The sequence below is a fragment of the Halyomorpha halys genome, unplaced genomic scaffold, assembly GCF_000696795.3.
Source record: "Halyomorpha halys isolate HHAL.00 unplaced genomic scaffold, Hhal_1.1 Scaffold567.1, whole genome shotgun sequence".
Classification (NCBI taxonomy): domain Eukaryota; kingdom Metazoa; phylum Arthropoda; class Insecta; order Hemiptera; family Pentatomidae; genus Halyomorpha; species Halyomorpha halys.
The window spans coordinates 379,899-397,050 of NW_027109033.1; the positions used below are offsets into that span (position 1 = coordinate 379,899).

General features: G+C 31.3%; 2 protein-coding genes across 5 annotated transcripts in view; both read left to right on the plus strand.

The window, feature by feature from the left end:
• The window catches only part of LOC106684290 (facilitated trehalose transporter Tret1), a 13,473-nt gene extending 8,136 nt beyond the window's left edge, over nt 1-5,337 (plus strand). The window contains exons 2-4 of the mRNA XM_014426274.2: nt 2,659-2,949; nt 3,335-3,522; nt 4,013-5,337. Of these exons, the coding sequence (XP_014281760.1) occupies nt 2,659-2,949; nt 3,335-3,522; nt 4,013-4,855 (1,322 nt within the window). The 3' untranslated portion in view covers nt 4,856-5,337. The remainder of the gene's footprint in view (nt 1-2,658; nt 2,950-3,334; nt 3,523-4,012) is intronic.
• Nucleotides 5,338-13,416: 8,079 nt separating this feature from the next.
• LOC106684291 (uncharacterized protein PF3D7_1120000) overlaps nt 13,417-17,152 on the plus strand; it is a 34,663-nt gene continuing 30,927 nt past the window's right edge. The window contains exons 1-4 of one of the 4 annotated variants that reach the window (XM_014426275.2): nt 13,417-13,535; nt 13,618-13,683; nt 14,024-14,080; nt 16,561-16,630. In XM_014426275.2, coding sequence (XP_014281761.1) covers nt 13,500-13,535; nt 13,618-13,683; nt 14,024-14,080; nt 16,561-16,630 — 229 coding nt within the window. In that variant the 5' untranslated portion in view covers nt 13,417-13,499. The remainder of the gene's footprint in view (nt 13,536-13,617; nt 13,684-14,023; nt 14,081-16,560; nt 16,631-17,152) is intronic. The other 3 variants (XM_014426277.2, XM_067047249.1, XM_067047250.1) reach the window with 3 other exon arrangements.

The following is a 17,152-nucleotide window of genomic DNA, read 5'->3' on the forward strand; positions in this document are numbered from 1 at the left end:
CATATCATATGTCATTATGATCAAATTTACTGGTTGTATTTTTTTATACAGTTGTAAATATCAACAAATAAAAAAAAAAAAAAAAAAAAAAAAAATATTTACAAAACAAGACAGGATTTCTGATATATAAATAATGGGTCGTTTAAGATATAATTCTGAAATTCACAATTTTGTTAACCCATAAAATATATATATATACAAAACTTTAAGCTGAAAATATAATAAATGAACGTTAAAAGCAACTGTTAGAACGGGTGACCGTTATCACGATAAATCAGATACGAACTAAGCTAGATTAGTGTAATTTAATGCCCTAATAAAATTTTTGTTTATCATTAAGAGGTTTACCTAGATATCATTTTAGGGAAGGCAACGATTAAAATTATAATTACTCAGCAAATATTTTAATTGAGATCAGAACTGGAAGAATAACTGAGGATTTTTCAGATATTTTTAGCTCCTCTGTTGCGTGAATGATTCCAAATCGATTTCTCAAAAATCCAAAAAGATCGATATAATACACGAACCCAAGAGAAAAAAAAACATGAATATAAAAAAGGAGGATAATATTTTCGAGAAATGATAGAACTTACAAAAGAAATGATTGGGCATCTAATAATAAAACAACAAAAAATATAATACAATCTAGTTTTTGTCTAAGCGTGGATGCTTTCTGTTGCCTAGCGTTCGGTAACGATTAATGCCAAAAGAGGTAGTTATAAAACAAAACCTGAGTCTAGTGCTCCATTACAAAAACAATAAACAAAAAATAAAACTGGATAATACAAAATTATTAACATAATATTCTTTAGAACATTATATTAAACTTAAAATAATGAGAATTATTTTAAATAAACGAAAGCGTAATATAAGTAAAGATATTAATTGGCTTCGAAAACTATTTCTATACTATTGTTTATATACTGATGTTTTGTTTGTCGCAAGATACGGATATGTGTGGCTTTAAGATATATGGTATATTTTCTTTAAAAGTTAGACCATGGTCAAAGTTCCATTGCATCGAAGTTTTCCTACTCTTAGTTGATAGATGCACCTTATTTTTTTTAATTTACCCTATATGTTAAATATGCTTCAGGTTTGAGTAGATATAAACTTCTGAGTATTCATAGTACAAGAGCCCAAGAGGAGAAAAAAGGCAGTTATTTCACCTCAATGTTTGATTACTTAATTGAAAACTAGGTATAATTACGAGTAAAAATTGCTGAGTCAGCCAAGTATAAATAGGGGGAATAAAAAAAGTTTCAAAACGTTAAAAATAATTAATTTTTTATTCGGAGCTCTATTTCTTTACAACTACCAACAACAATAGAAGATCTAAGAAAGCTATTTACGTTCAATAGTTCTCTAGATATAGCCTTTTAAAAAGCAACCTTTCATAAAAATGTACTGAAATATCAGTAGTTAGGTAATTTATTTTGAGAAATCTATATCTCAGGAACTATATGATGTACAGATGTTTGTCAATACTCAAATTAAAGCTAGTTTAATGAGCTATAAAGTAGTTTATGACGTTTATGTTCGTAGGAGTAGTAGTTTACATGAAATTTGATAAAATAAATTGATTTATTGTTGTTCAGACAAATTTTTATTTGCCAAATTTATATTCATATGTGAATATCATAAAAACTACTACCCCTGCGAAGAAAAGTATCATAAGCTACTTAATAGTAATTTAAGTAGAATTTCATTTATTTTCTGTGCTGGCAGACATATGTTCTTATGGGTTTAGAGATATATTTTTTTAAAAATCAAACAGTTTATACGAACAACTAAGAATTAAAATTTTGTGAATTTATTTTGTCAAATATTATAAAAACTCCTACAAAAATAAACATTATTAACTATTTTATAGTTAATTTAACTAGCTTTAATTTGAGTGTTGACAAACATCTGTACGTCATGGTTTTTTAAATTAAGTTTTTCATAATTTAAACTTATTGTCCGAACAACTATATCAATTTATTTTAGCAAATATCATGAAAACTACTATTCTTAGGAAGGTAAAGGTCATAAACTACTTTATAGTACATTAAAATAGCTTTAATTTGATTGCTAATGGACATCGGTACGTCACATAGTTCCTGAGATATAGATTTCTCAAAATAAATTAACTAACTACTGGTATTTCAGTACATTTTTATGATCAGTTGCTTTTTAAAAGCCTATATCTAGAGAAATATTGAACGTAAATAGCTCTTTTAGAGCTAATATTTCAGCAAATTTACTCTTCTTTAAATGATGTTCGTTTATATTTTCTAGTGTTGTTGGTAGTTTTTAAGATATAGAGTTCCGAATGAAAAATTAATTTTTTTTTTTTAAGGTTTTGAAACAGCCGCCATTTTGTATACCTATACTTGGTAGACTGGTCAGTTTTGACCGGAAGTTGTGGTCAGGATCTTTGGGAGAATATTGCTTTTGTGTTTCAATATTCCGTTTTCATATGAAGCATTGAACTCATCTCTTCATCCATATGGGTGGGCTATCGTATTAACTTGGTAGACCCAGTCACCCAGACTTAACCATACTTCACAAATATCATTTGGTAGTCTATTTCAGTATTGTTAAAAATGATGAAACACGAGGACTTGAATGTTCTACACATCACATCAAAATTTCTATAGCATGTTCTGATTGCAGGTGGCCTGTCACTCTTCGTAAGCGGTACGAGCTACACTTGGGCGACTCCTCTCCTGCCATATTTGAAAAAGAACGACTCAGAGTTCCACCTGACCGCGGATGAAGGGTCATGGGTCATCTCACTTATCGAGATAGGAAACTTACTGCCGTGTATTCCTGCGGGATTGATCGCGGACAAGTTTGGTCGCAAGCCTTGCCTTCTCTACACTACGCCCTTTTATATCCTGACGTGGTTGTTCGTCCTCTGGTACAGGACGGTTCCAGCCCTCTACACCATGCGGATTGTACAAGGTGAGTTTTAACTTTAAACTTTTTAACTAACACTTAATCAGAACTTTTCTGACAATGTTAGATCATCGTAAACACCAGCCTTAAATGATTGGCTCACCTATATGATTCCACAGAAACTACTTGAAGAGAAAGTTACAAGGTACAGAACCGAGAGGCCGTACTAAATTACGAGAGGCTAATGGTATAAGAGTATTCGAGGAACCTGTTTGGTGTTCGACGCTGGAGGACTTAATGTATTGTAGTGTTCATTGATATTGATGATGAAATCGTTGAAACAAAATAACGTTTTCCATATTACTTTTGACTTAGTTTTATTTTTTAGCATATAATTTATGTATCATTTTATGAAAAAAAACACAATTATTTCGAACAAACTTATTTTCAGGCTTGGCGATGGCCGTCCAATTCACAGTCCTTCCAATGTACCTGGCAGAGATTGCGGATTCTTCCCGGAGAGGTGCTCTTGGGTCACTTTTCCAGATAATGTGGTACCTCGGCTTCCTCTATGAATACATCTTCGGTGCTTTCTTCGGATATGACGGCCTTACCTGGTTTTCTGTTGGACCCCCAATCGTGAGTTAGAAATTTTTGATTGAACTTCATCTAGTCATTATAACATTTGCCAATAACTATGAAATAGTAATAATTATAGAATTTCCATCAATAATATACCTAGATTCAGAAGGGGCTATGTAAACTACAAAAAGCATGACAAACTCCAACAAAAAAAGCATTGCATCTTGTTTTCTTAAAATTTACTATTTGTAACATCACTCCTTTATCCACATACCTCTTCAATTTATATTCTTGTCGAATTTAATTATGTTTGCTGCAATATGTTTCCCCTGTTATTTACTGAAACGAAGAGGAAAAAAAAAGAAGTTAAATTCAGATTTCATTTCAGTGATTAACCTTTGTTTTACACTAATGTGGGATTATAATCAGATGCACTAGGTTGTTCATTCAACATGTGAATCAAACCCATGCATAATGTAGACATAGCGCGGGTGAAACCGCGTTGCAGCACAGCTGTAACTTAACAATATTAAATTTATTTCCACAGGTATTTATGGTGTCATTTTACTTTTGCCCTGAGTCTCCCTACTTCTTGCTGATGAAGGAGCGACACGAGGAGGCTACAAAGACGCTGGCCTGGTTAAGGGGCCAATCGCTGGAGGAAGTGGAACCAGAAGTAAAAACCATCAACCAGATGATCGTCGAAGAGAAGCAAGAAGAGGCCAGTTGGAGGGACGTGGTTGGAACCGCGGCTGGCCGCAAAGCTCTGCTCGTTATTCTCATGTTGGGCATCATGTACATCATGTCCGGCATTTCCACCATCCTCTGCTATATCTCGGAGATATTCGGCACGACCTCGGGCAGCCAGAACGAAGGGGACATGGCCACCATCTTCGTCGGTACGGCTATACTCCTGACCACCTGCTTGTCGACCTGCTTGGTGGACAGGTTGGGTCGAAGGCCCGTCGTCATCTGCTCCACTGCAATGGCAGCAATCTTCCTCACCATGACCTCGGTGTACTACTACATCTACGAGAAGACTCACATAGATACCTCCGGATACACTTGGGTGCCCTACACTTCAATACTCTTCTTCACGACCATCATGTCCATTGGAATCGGAGCCATTCCAGCGCTCCAGGGGGAATTATTCCCAAATAGTACGCGAGGGATTGCATCCGGTATATACACTTTAGTAATCACCGCCCTCTCCTTTGTATGCTTGAAAATGTATCAAGTGATTGGAGATTATTACGGGTACTATATAGATTATTTAGTATTCGCTTTTTTCTGTGCATGTACGAGCTTGTATATGTACATTTTCCTACCTGAGACGAAAGGGATGACATTTGTCGAGATCCAAAAAATCCTACAAGGAGACAAGAGATGAAAATTAAAAAGGAGAGGGGAGACATTCTACCTTCCAAAGATGTTTTTTTAACGTAAGACCACGGGAGAGATCATGGAGATTGAAAAATAATTAAGACAAGAAATGTGAATAGATATTATTTGATTTGAAGCGACAATGGTTTACATGAATGAACTACAGCTGTCCATTCATTTCAAAATGTTCTAGTCATTATAATTTTCTAATTATCCATTAGGGATAGATAAAACGAAGCTCGGGCCAAGAAAAATAGCTGATTGTCAATAATGTTCTATAGAGTAAATGTCGACGTAAGTATTTGAAAATGTAGTAATTAAATACAATCGTTATTTTTCACGGTTTTCGCAAACATGTAAAATTAATGTTTATTAAATAATAAAACTTTTTAATCATTGACATTATATTATTAGAAAAGAATAGATAACAATATTTTAATTAGGAAAAATTCATTTCAAATATTTGTAAAATTCAATAAAATATAAGCTCATTTATTAATTTTAAATGTTTTATTTTCTATCCTTTAGCATCTTTAAAGTATTGTAATTATAGCAAAATGTAGGTGGAAAAACTTTATTGAAATACTAAGTTATGCTGCTCAACTTCATTGGACTGCTAGTCACACAGCATACTTATTTTAGTCTAATCAGACAATATTTTTAATCTTACGATAAATAAGTCTAGCCAGGTATTCTTTTATCTTTTTTTTTTCATTTTTTTCCTCCTTTTCCATCCTTTACCCTTTCTCTTTTTTTTTCTTTTCCTTCCCTTCTTTTTCCCTTTCATATTTTGGTTTCAACACAATGTGCCTTTTACAGAATAATGGATAAAATAGTGATGGAGATATATAAAAGATACTTAAGCTACAAATATAAATAATAAAAAAATTTAACCAACTATGTTAAAATTAATATAGAATAAATGTTAAAATATTAAAAATGTATACAAAAATAATAAAGTAACAAATAAGATATGCAATGTATGCATGTGATCCTTCCTCTGGATTACTTCGTTACTCAATAATTTCCATGCATGTGGTGGTATTACTATTTGCTTTAACCCAATACAATTAATAATAATGCCTAAATTCTTAAATTCAAACAATAAATTTCACACATTATAAAACAAATTATATTATAAATTAAATGATTGACCATTTTTTTGAAATTATGAAATATTAATGTCTGTTTCCATTTTTTCAATTGGGATCAGGTTGACGGTCCTGCTTTGTTTTTACTTATTTATTATTATTTTATATATTCTTTCTTGACCTTTATTTAATCTTAACTTACTCCCTTTATTTTCCGTGTTTTAGTTAATTTAATAAAGTTAATTATTAAGTTAAAGTTAATTTTATTTCTTTTGCCCTCATATCTACTTGTCTATTTTTACATTTTATTAAGTCTCCTGTTCATTTTTAACCTAAGTTTTCTTTTTTTTTCCTAATTTTTATATAATTATCATTGTCTATTTTTGTTTCTTTTTTTTTGTTCTTTTGTATATAATTTTCTTTTCATTTATATTTACATATTTAGATCCTACCTTAATTTAATTTTTTTTTGATCTTATTATCCAAAAATATTTTTATTTGTTTTTATATCATTTTACATTTGTATCATTACAAAGTAGGGAGAAACGTGAGCAAATAAATAGTTGTTAATTATTTTTTTATTCCTTTTGACCACGCTCCGACTATCTTCATGATATAAAAAAAATAAATTTACGTAATAATTAAACAAGTAAAAAAAAAAATAATAATCTTGAAATACATTTGAAAGCTTCTAATGGAAAATGGGACCAAAAATAAATGGGTGAGCACCCCCTTGTCGCTCAGGTTAGACTGATGTATATTATTTTCTTTGGATTAATATATCTTTTTAAGATATATCATGTTAGGATGCTACCAAGATTATTTATTTTTTTCGTACCCTTCATTAAAATAAATTAGTGTATCATACTTATAAAATATATTAAATATGTACTTTACTGAGTCTTCTCCTTTTGATTGCCTTGTGGCATTGTAAGGTGTTGAAATGAGTCCAGTTAAGGTGGTACAGTCTAGCTATAGCCAGAGACTACGCCATGGAATATTGGAACGTGAAGGACCGTTCCGACTACCTAGATTAAGTATTTCTTTTCTTATTGGTTTAAATACAATTTTAATAACGAGCAAGAAAAATTATAGAAAAAATTAATGCAACTTACAAAAAGTTTTTTATTTATCAAAATACCACTACATAATAATTGAGCATATAATTATTAATTCCACAACTTCAATTGACCAAATTTTAAACGAAAAACATTATTAAATTTTTCAAATTATTTAAATATGTTTTTTCGGGGGCAATATGGAGTAAAAATTGGGGGTCATTATATACCATTTCTTAACATTAAATAAATATATAATAAATAAATAATAATAAATGATAATAATTAACTCAAAATAAATACATAAACTAAAATTCAACAGAAATAAATAAAAATACGATAAAAAGATAGTTAACCGTGGATTATATATTTTTATTTTTTTTTAACCTGTTTATTTGTATTTTAACTTATTTATTAATTTCATTAAGCTAACTTTTTGTTTTTAATATCTATATTCAATTTTGTTTTTTTAAAATGTATTTATTTATTTATTTTTGTAACTGATCTACTGCTGTGACTTTCGTGTCCTTGATTCATTTTTGTATTGCTATATAATGAAAAATTCTTTTAATTTGTTTATCGGATCAAATGTGGGTAGCGAATCACTGGAGAGTGGAGGTATGAGATAGTGAATTAGACAGAATATAATTGCCAAATTAAAGGAATATAATTGTTAAATAGAGGAAAAATAGTTATAATATATTGTAATAATATCTAGTGTATAGAAGATTATAGTTTGAAAATGATAGAGAAGAAAAAATATTGTTCTTATATCGTCTAAATATATGTAGTGTATATAAGTCTATCGATCATAGATTGATTGGTATCCTGTGTATTGTAGCAACCTAATGTATTTGGGCTAAATAAAGCATTTCTCTTAATGGAATATGAAGGGGGGTGGGGGAGGTGCGGTCATTGAAGAATACAAATCAGTTTTTATTCAATTGTGTTCTTCTGTAACTGCACATATCTAAAATAAAAAGTCATAAAAATACTTGATGCAAAGGTACGAGGGTGGTTTACTAAAAGAAGTGTCTCACCTCGGTGGAACTGCTTTTATTTTTCAACATAGTCTCCCTGCAGACTAATGCATTTGGTCCAGCGATGTTCCAATGCCTTGATCCTATCTCGAGAAAGAGATCCCTCCAGGCCTGCAAAATACCTCTCCAATTCGGCTGCTGGAAATTTTTCTGTTCACTTAGGAAAATTTTCAGCTTGAGGAAGAGATGAAAGTCTGATGGTGCCAATACAAGTGAATAAGGTGGATGTGGCAACAATTCGTACTTCAGTTCATGAAGTTTTGCCATGGCAATAGCACTTGTGTGCGGGCGGCCTTGTCCTGATGAAAGACGACTTTTCCTGTATTTGATCTAGCTTAGTATTGCCCCGTAATTGTTTGGCTAGTAGGAAGATGGCAGAATGTCTTTTGCTTCCCAGAAAACTGAGGCCATGACCTTTCCGGCCGAACGTACTGCCTTTGCTTTCTTTGGCGGTGGTGACTCAGCATGTTACCACTGCTTTGACTTCTGTTTGTCTCTGGGGTATAGTAGTGGACCCAAGTTTCATCAAACCGGCGCAAAAAATCTTGTTGGTTGTGCTGAAAACGGGCCAGGTTTTGTTCGGACATTTCCACTCTTGTGCGTTTATGGTCCAATGTCAAGAGCCGCGGCACCCATCTTGCGGATAATTTTTTCATCCTCAATTCTTCGGTTAAAATGTGATTTATCCGTTCAGATGACATCCCTAAAGCTTGACATCCCTGACCCAGCAATCTCACGCAATTTCAGTCGACGATCCTCCATGACCTTTTTATACACTTCTGCCAATAATCCATAAATTCTGGGGTCGTAGCACTTTTTCGTCGTACATTACGCGGATCATCATCTAAGCTCTCCCGTCCAAATTTAAACTAACTAGTCCTGAAATGTAGCGGTGATTCCGAGAACTTTTCAAACCATCCTCGCATGTCCCTTTAATATTAGCTAGACCTTATCCTCATTCAAATAGTTTAACAGAGCTTAAATATGGATTTAAAAAAAATATTTTTATAAAAGAGGTATTCATGATGTTTAGTTTAACATGTTAAAACGATATAATATTTAACATGATTGAGAGTCTGTTAATATGTCTGCTAAATGGAGAATGACGTCTCGCAGTAGACCAGCTGAGCTCCTCACCATTTTGTCTGCTGTCGCTTTGATAGGTCAGTTGCTCGTAGTTAGTGTTTGGATTGTTTTGCTTTTTGTTTTGGACGTTTTTTAAACTTTAATAAAGTAATCGATAAAAACAATAATGGAAGTAATGGAATTGAGATATACGCAAGGAATTCCTCTGTAATTACCATATAATATGGAATTTAAATTGGGCAGCTCACAATCTTATACTTATAATATTTAGCACGTAAAAACTTTTCACATTTAACACATCATTAATGTCCCTAAAGTACCTTTAGTTGTATTTATTTGATTAGAAGCAACAGTTCTCACTGCTAGCAATAGTAATTAGTGAATAAATAAAAAATATTAAAGAATTTGACGAATAACAAAAGGAGAAAAAGGGTCTGATCTGGAAAGATTGCATTACAGCTTTGTTATCTTTTGTTAAACTGTTGTATTCTTGGTAGGAGCAATATTTTCGTTAGTAATTTCTAGAAACGGTAAAATTTTTGTAACGATGAGAAGATACTTGACCGTATATAATATATATGAGGAGAAGATAGTTCGGGGTGCGGTCAGTAAATAACATAATGCCAACGTTTCGGCCAGAGTTTCTAGCCTTCACCAGGGCTACTAGTAGAAGAGCGGAAATTTGCGTTATCTAAGTCACTTAGATTTCCGATCTTCTATTTTATTTACTGATAGTACATGAGCCGGGAAGAAAAAAAGGCAGTTATCTCACCCCAATTTTTGATTACTTCAATAAAAAGCATGTATAATTACTAGTCAAAATTGATGAGTCTGCCAAGTATAGGTAGGGGGATTAAAAAATGGCGACTGTTTCAAAACCTTGAAAAAAAACATTGATTTTTCATTTGAAACTCTATATCTTAAAAACTACCAACAACACTAGAAAATTTAAGAGAACATTGTTTAAAGCAGAGTAAATTTGCTGAAATGCTGAAGAGCTATTTACGTCCAATAGTTCTCGAAATATAGCTTTATAAAAAGCAAAATTTCTTAAAAATCTACTGAAAGATTAGTAGTTAGTTAATTTATTTTGAGAAATCTATATCTCAGGAACTATGTGACGTACACATGTCTATTAGCACTCAAATCAACGCTAGTTTAATGGACTATAAAGAAGCTTATAACCTTTACCTTTTTAGGAATAGTAGTTTTCATGATATTTGCTAAAATAAATTGATTTATAGTTATTCGGACAATAAATTTGATTTATGAAAAACTTTATTTCAGAAACCATTGGACGTCCAGATGTCTGCCAGCGCTCAAATCAAAGCTAGTTAAATTTACTAAAAAATAGTTAATTATGTTTGTCTTTGTAGGAGTAGTAGTTTTTATGATATTTGACAAAATCTACTCACAAAATGTTAATTTCTAGTCGTTCATATAAAATATTGGATTTTTAAAAAAATATATCTCTAAACCAATAAGACGCACATATGTCCGATATCAGTCAAAATAAAGGAAATTTAACTTACTTTAAAGTGGTTTATGACACATAACTTCTTAGGGGTAGTAGTTTTTATGATATTCACATATGTATGTAAATTTGGCAAATGACAATTTGTCCGAACAACTATAAATCAATATATTTTAGCAAATTTCATGTAAACTATTACTCCTACGAAGGTGAAACTACTTTATAGCTCATTAAACTAGCTTTGATTTGAGTGCTAATAGACATCTGTACGTCAAATGGTTTTTAAGATATAAATTTTTCAAAATTAATTCACTAACTACTGATCTTTTAGTACGTCCCATACAACATTTTTATGAAATGTTTATTTTTAAAAAGCTATATCTCAAAAACTATTTAACGTAAATAACTCTAGGACTCATATTTTAGCAAATTTACTCTTCTTTAAATGACGTTCTCTTTGGTTTACTTGTGTTGTTCCTACTTTTTAAGATATAGAGCTCCAAATGAAAAATTAGTTTTTTTTATCGCTTTGAAACAGCCGCTATTTTTTATTCCCCCTACCTATACTTGGCAGACTCATCAATTTTGACTATTAATTATACATAGTTTTCATTAAAGTAATCAAAACTTGTGATGAAATAACTGCCTTTTTTCTCCTCATGGGCTCTTGTACTATAACAATCGTCTCCTGATATACATTTTTGTAACAACGTATTTTCTAATTGCTATGAGGAGACAGAAGACAGAAGCAATTTATTAGACGATTAAACCATGGGAAAAAAATAAAATAGATTAATCAAAACCTGAAGAAATAATCTCTGGAAACTCAGCAATGTGGCAAACATAAGTTTATAAGGTATCTAATAGATAAAATTTAATCAGGTTAATCCACTGAAACACTTTACTGGGATTAGTCAATATCTGGATTTTACTGACAAAAATTGTAGGTCATTTGACGATAACAGGCAACGATCTTTTTGCTGAGAGATGCTACTTGCCTGTTAATTGTATGAAATCATGATTATTCTTTTAATAAAATTAAAAAAGTTCTTAATGTTACTTTTATTAGGAAAACGTACGTTTCGGGCTAGTTAATCAGAGCAGTTTGTAGTTTATTCAAGGAAACTATTCTTATAAAAAGTAGCTTCGACTATCTTGATAAATTTTTTAAAAATTTATTGACATTTACAACTGTATTTACATAAATATACATCTAGTAAATTAGATGTTAGATTATAATGGTATGATGAAGGATTGTAGAGAACCTACCCATTGGTGAAACTCTAATAACATTTTTACATTAGAAGATCACAAGGCAATCTTCTTTTCAAGCGCCTCTGATGATTGTAAGGAATGGAAGAGGAAGCAAGGTTAGAAACTAATGGGTTTGGGTAGTTAGAGAGTTTATAATGGAAGGTTTGACATCTGGTTCAAGTGATAAAAATAACAAAAATTTTTTTAAGTTTTCTCAACTGACACCCGACAAAATGATCTTCGCGGATACATGTCTCAATTAGGAGCCCAGTAATTAAACATCCATAATTTTCTGTTTTGATTTTATGATATGTACAAGAGGCACCGGAATTTTTGAACTTGAAGTAATTTCTTTTGTAGGCATAACAAAGAAACCGCCGGGCCTAGGCAGAAACCCGATCGGCAAAACATCTAAAGTAATGTACAGAGATATATAGATAACAGAGGATATGCACCCCCTGGGAACGGTTGGCCGGGTAGGCAGAGATAAACAAATAAACAGACCTTACTTACACGTGGCCACTTTAAATACCTCGGGGAAAATACAGTCAAAGAAGAAAGCCGCCTTAATTTAAACCTGAAAGGTAGGAAAAAGACCGACTTTCACCAAAGGTCATTGGACCTTCTCACCCTCTCTGAACATAGAAATCAAAGTAAGGAGTAGTCAGAAGAAGAGGGGAGAAAATAAGCAAAAAGGGGAGGAGGAACACAGTCTGACAGTTGGAGACAGTATGGGAGAGATGGAGACTTGAGCACAGTCTGGGAGAGTCTGGAGGAGGAGAGATCAGCTAACCAGTTGGAGGCCAGAGGAGGAAGTCACCCCTCGTGGGGATCCAGCAGCAGCAGCCGGGAGCTGCGGAGCCAAGCGAATATGGATGCCCTGCCGCGACAACTGCCAAGCTGACCGATGGTGAACACGATACCGTTGGAAAATAACTCCAATGATTAATTATAGATGTTCATACCTAGCAGACCATGGCGAGGGGGTCCATATGGTATCTGGTGTTTAAATTAAATATAGCACATACTTCTTCAGTCGGTTCTCATCAGGAACCGACTCTATCGGTTCCTGATGAGAACGGTTATGTATTTATGTTATGTATCTCTATATATAACATAAATACATAGAATATAAATATATAAATACAAATACAAAATATATGAATAAATTTCAATAAAATACTTGTACAGAGAGCCCCTATTCGGACTTAAAAACCCCGAAGCCCCGTACACGGCATTTACTAAGTTCATTTTTTTTATCTTTTTGATCCATTATTACACAATATTTTTGCAAAAACATATTTGCTTGATAACTTTGACGAGGAACAACCACATTTCAGAAACTTTGTTTTTGAACCTATTTTGTTTCAACTACTTACTATTTTTAACTATTTTACTTATGTATATTAATAAGTTGAAAAAGTATATTCATGATTTATTTCCAAAGATAAATGATCTCATCTAGACTATAGAATGATTTGATCTGTTTTTTTTTTTTATTGTTTTTTTTTTAATTGAAGCTTTGAATAATAAATACTTAAGAAATATTTGAAACATATGTTTTCTGGATCCAAAACTGTAACAAATATTAAAATTATACTGTCATTGTTACTAGAGTTTTATTTATTTATTTTTGTCTATTAACATCATGGATAGTGGAAGTTATTTCCACGGTGGCAAAAGCGTGAGTCTCAACGTTATTTAACGCAATAAATACGTTTTATGCTAAACTATTTAATTTAATAATTTGATTTGAAATATTCCAGGAAGAAGAAGTCTCTGAAGAGAAGGAAGAATTCCATACACTGGAGGAGGAAGAGGTCAAATATGATGTAAGCAATAAAACAAATAATTAATTGTGGTGAATGAGAGTCACGGGTGTCATTGAATAAAATAAAAGAACTTTTTTTTATTGAACTATGAAGAAGATGATCAGGAGTGTGATTTAGTTTTTGGCCTACTTTGTGGTGTTTCATCAGGGTTGTTCCAGAATTGTTGATTGTTTCGAAAGCTCTCAACTAGAACATCTCTGATGAAGCTCTACACGTCGGCAAATAAATAGTTGTTAACAATTTTTTTTTTTAATCTATTCATAATTTTAAATAATAGGTCAATAATTTATATAAATGAAAACTTTTATAGTGCAATATGATTTCGAATATGATTTGAAAGTTTCAGGAAGAAGAACCTACTGAAGAGAAGGAAGAGAAAGAAGATATAAAAAACTACGTAAGCCATAAAACAAATAATTTAAGATTGACAATAGCATATGATAAATCTAACAGGTGACTTAATTCATAAGGGTCAGGCGGGATGAGAGTTAACAATAGATGGAAGCTCGGATTAATCGTGTAAGGGTAATACTCTGGGATTAGTTAGAAAATTAGAAAATATAGAAATTCAACCATTAAAACTTTGAATGAATTTTATAAATTTTTATTATCTTGTTTGATACTGGTATAACTATCAATAATAATACAAATTATTCAAATAGTCTCAACTTTCATGATTGAAACATAGGTCTTCTTAACAACCTAGGTTGTTTGTATTTGGTATGGTTTCGCGAGTACCAAACCGATTGTATCATGGAATTTTTCTTTGAGGAAAAAGATACACTTTTCTTATATTTTAGTAAATACTATGAAAACTACTACTCCTGAATGTCATAAACTACTTTATAGTACATTTAACTAGCTTTAATTTGAGTGTAATGGGCATTTGTACTTCGAATGGTTTTGGGGATATAGATTTATCAGAATAAATTTTTCAGTGCATTTTTTATGAAATGCTGCTTTTTAAAAAACTATATCTCGAAAACTATAGAATGTAAATAGCTCTATTAGGGCTCATATATTAGTAAATTTACTCTTCTTTAAATAATGTCCTCTTAGGTTTTCTAGTGTTGTAGGTAATTTTTAAGATATAGAGCTTACAATGAAAAATTATTATTTTTTTTAACGTTTTGAAACAGCTACTTTATTTAAAAAGCGCCTGGAATTGAAAAACGGCATGAAACAAACTCCAGCCCTCCATGGTAGCATTACTTATCTGACTTTTCAAACAGACAATTATAGCAAGTAAGTTGGTCGATGTACGATATGTCACAATCTCACAAGAGATCATAACACAAAAAAATACCATCCTTCTCGGCTGGATCCGCCCCACTAAAACCTCCACGCAGCGACGGCCCTATATCGCTTTTGAAATATTAGCTTAAAACGGGAAGAGGGGACTTTAAGATAGTTAAATCGAACAATATTTAAAAAGTCGATTGGTTTTTGGAATATAGATTTCTCAATATGAATTCACTAACCATTGATTTTTCAGTGCATTTTTTATGAAATGTTGCTTTTTAAAAAGCTATATCTCCGGAACTACTGAACGTGAATAGCTCTATCAAGGATCATATATTAGTAAATTTACTCTTCTTCAAATAATGCCCTCTTAGGTTGGTACTTTTTAAGATGTGGAGGTACTAAAGAAAAAAAATTTTTTTATAACTTTTTCAAACAGCCGCCATTTTTTATTCTCCCTACTTATACTTGGCAGACTCATCAATTTCAACTACTAATTATTCACAGTTTTATTAAAGGAATAAAATATTGGAGTGAAATTATTGAATTTTTTCTCTCCTTGGGGTCTGGTACTACACACACTGCTATTTCTACGTATCTCACGGATCCGTCGGTGGATCTATACAATAGATAGAATATTTTACACTTTATTTTTTAAAAAATTAAAGCGCTGTAAATTTGCTAAAATGTAAGCCCTGATAGAGCTATTTACGTTGAATAGTTATCGAAATATAGCTTTTTAAAAAGCAACATATAATAAAAATATGAGTAGTTAGTTAATTTATTTTAAGAAATCTATATCTCAAAAAACATTCGAAGTACAGATGTCTATTAGCACTCATATTAAGGCTAGTTTAATGTACTGTTAAGCAGTTCCCGAGGTTTATTTTCGTAGGAGTAGTAGTTTTTAAGATATTTGCTAAAATAAACTGATTTACAGTTGTTCCGACAAAATTTCAAGTGCAAAATTTATATTATCATAAAAACTACTACCCTTACAAAGATACGTAACACAAAGTACTTTATAGAAAGGTTAATTACCTTTATTTTGAGTGCTGACAGACATGTGTAATCTTATGGTTCCAGAGATATGTTCTTTCAAAAATTAAAAATTTTATCCGAATAAACTAGAAATTAACATTGTAAACATTTTGAAACTGCCGCTATTTTCTATTCCTCCTACTTATACTCGACAGACTCATCAATTTTGAATAGTAATTATACACATTATTCATTAAAGTAATCAAAAATTGGGGTGAAGTAACTGCTTGTTTCCCTCCTCTTGGGCTCTTGTAATATCAGTCTAAGTATTGCTTACTTTAAATGATATATCAAGCAGTAATGATCTTGTGCAGTATCTCTTTCTACCCATAATAAAGCAGAATGGTTTGGCCATTATTTTGGTAGTTTTCTGAAATGAAGTGAAACGATATGAATAAACTTCCACTTCAAATTTTGAATGATCGAATTTCAAAATTCATGATATCCATCAATAATAATAAAACTTTTTAGGAATAAAGTTGCAATCAGTATAAATACCATATATCAAATTAAAAATAAGGAACACCATTTATAGAAATTATATACTTGATAAAAAAAACACTTTGAAATCTATTGAATTTCTTAAATATTCAGTTTCAGATATTCCCAGTAGAGATAATGAAGGATACAGTAAAGGACGTAGTTAAGAAATATAAAATTCCAGGTTATATAAAATTCAAGTTTTTATAGTACTTCGTTTTTATTATGTCAAAATTATTAAGTTATTTATAATCTAAATATTTTTTATTAATTTCAAAGTTGTATTGAGGTAAGGTAAATTATAAATAATAATGTTAAGTATTTTGAAATGTTTGTAGGATCATACATGTAATAAAAGCTGTTTTGTAATAGATTGTCCCTGATTGACCGAAACGTCGGACTTATAAGAGAAATAAAAGGTTTTGAGACTATAATGGATAGAATTTAAATTATTTATTAAAAAAAATTATTAATTAAAATGGATTTAGTGAATGACACAATTTCTTCCTTATTAAACTATAATAGTTTATTTCATATCATACAGCAACGTTTCGGGAGATTTCCCCCATCTTCAGGCTGCTAAAAAACAAATTCATCAAAACCATAAACATGTGCTTATAACAACACTAATATATCATATACACTCAAAGAACTATTTATAAATTATTTACTTGATAACAAAAAACCTATATATGACATATAATTT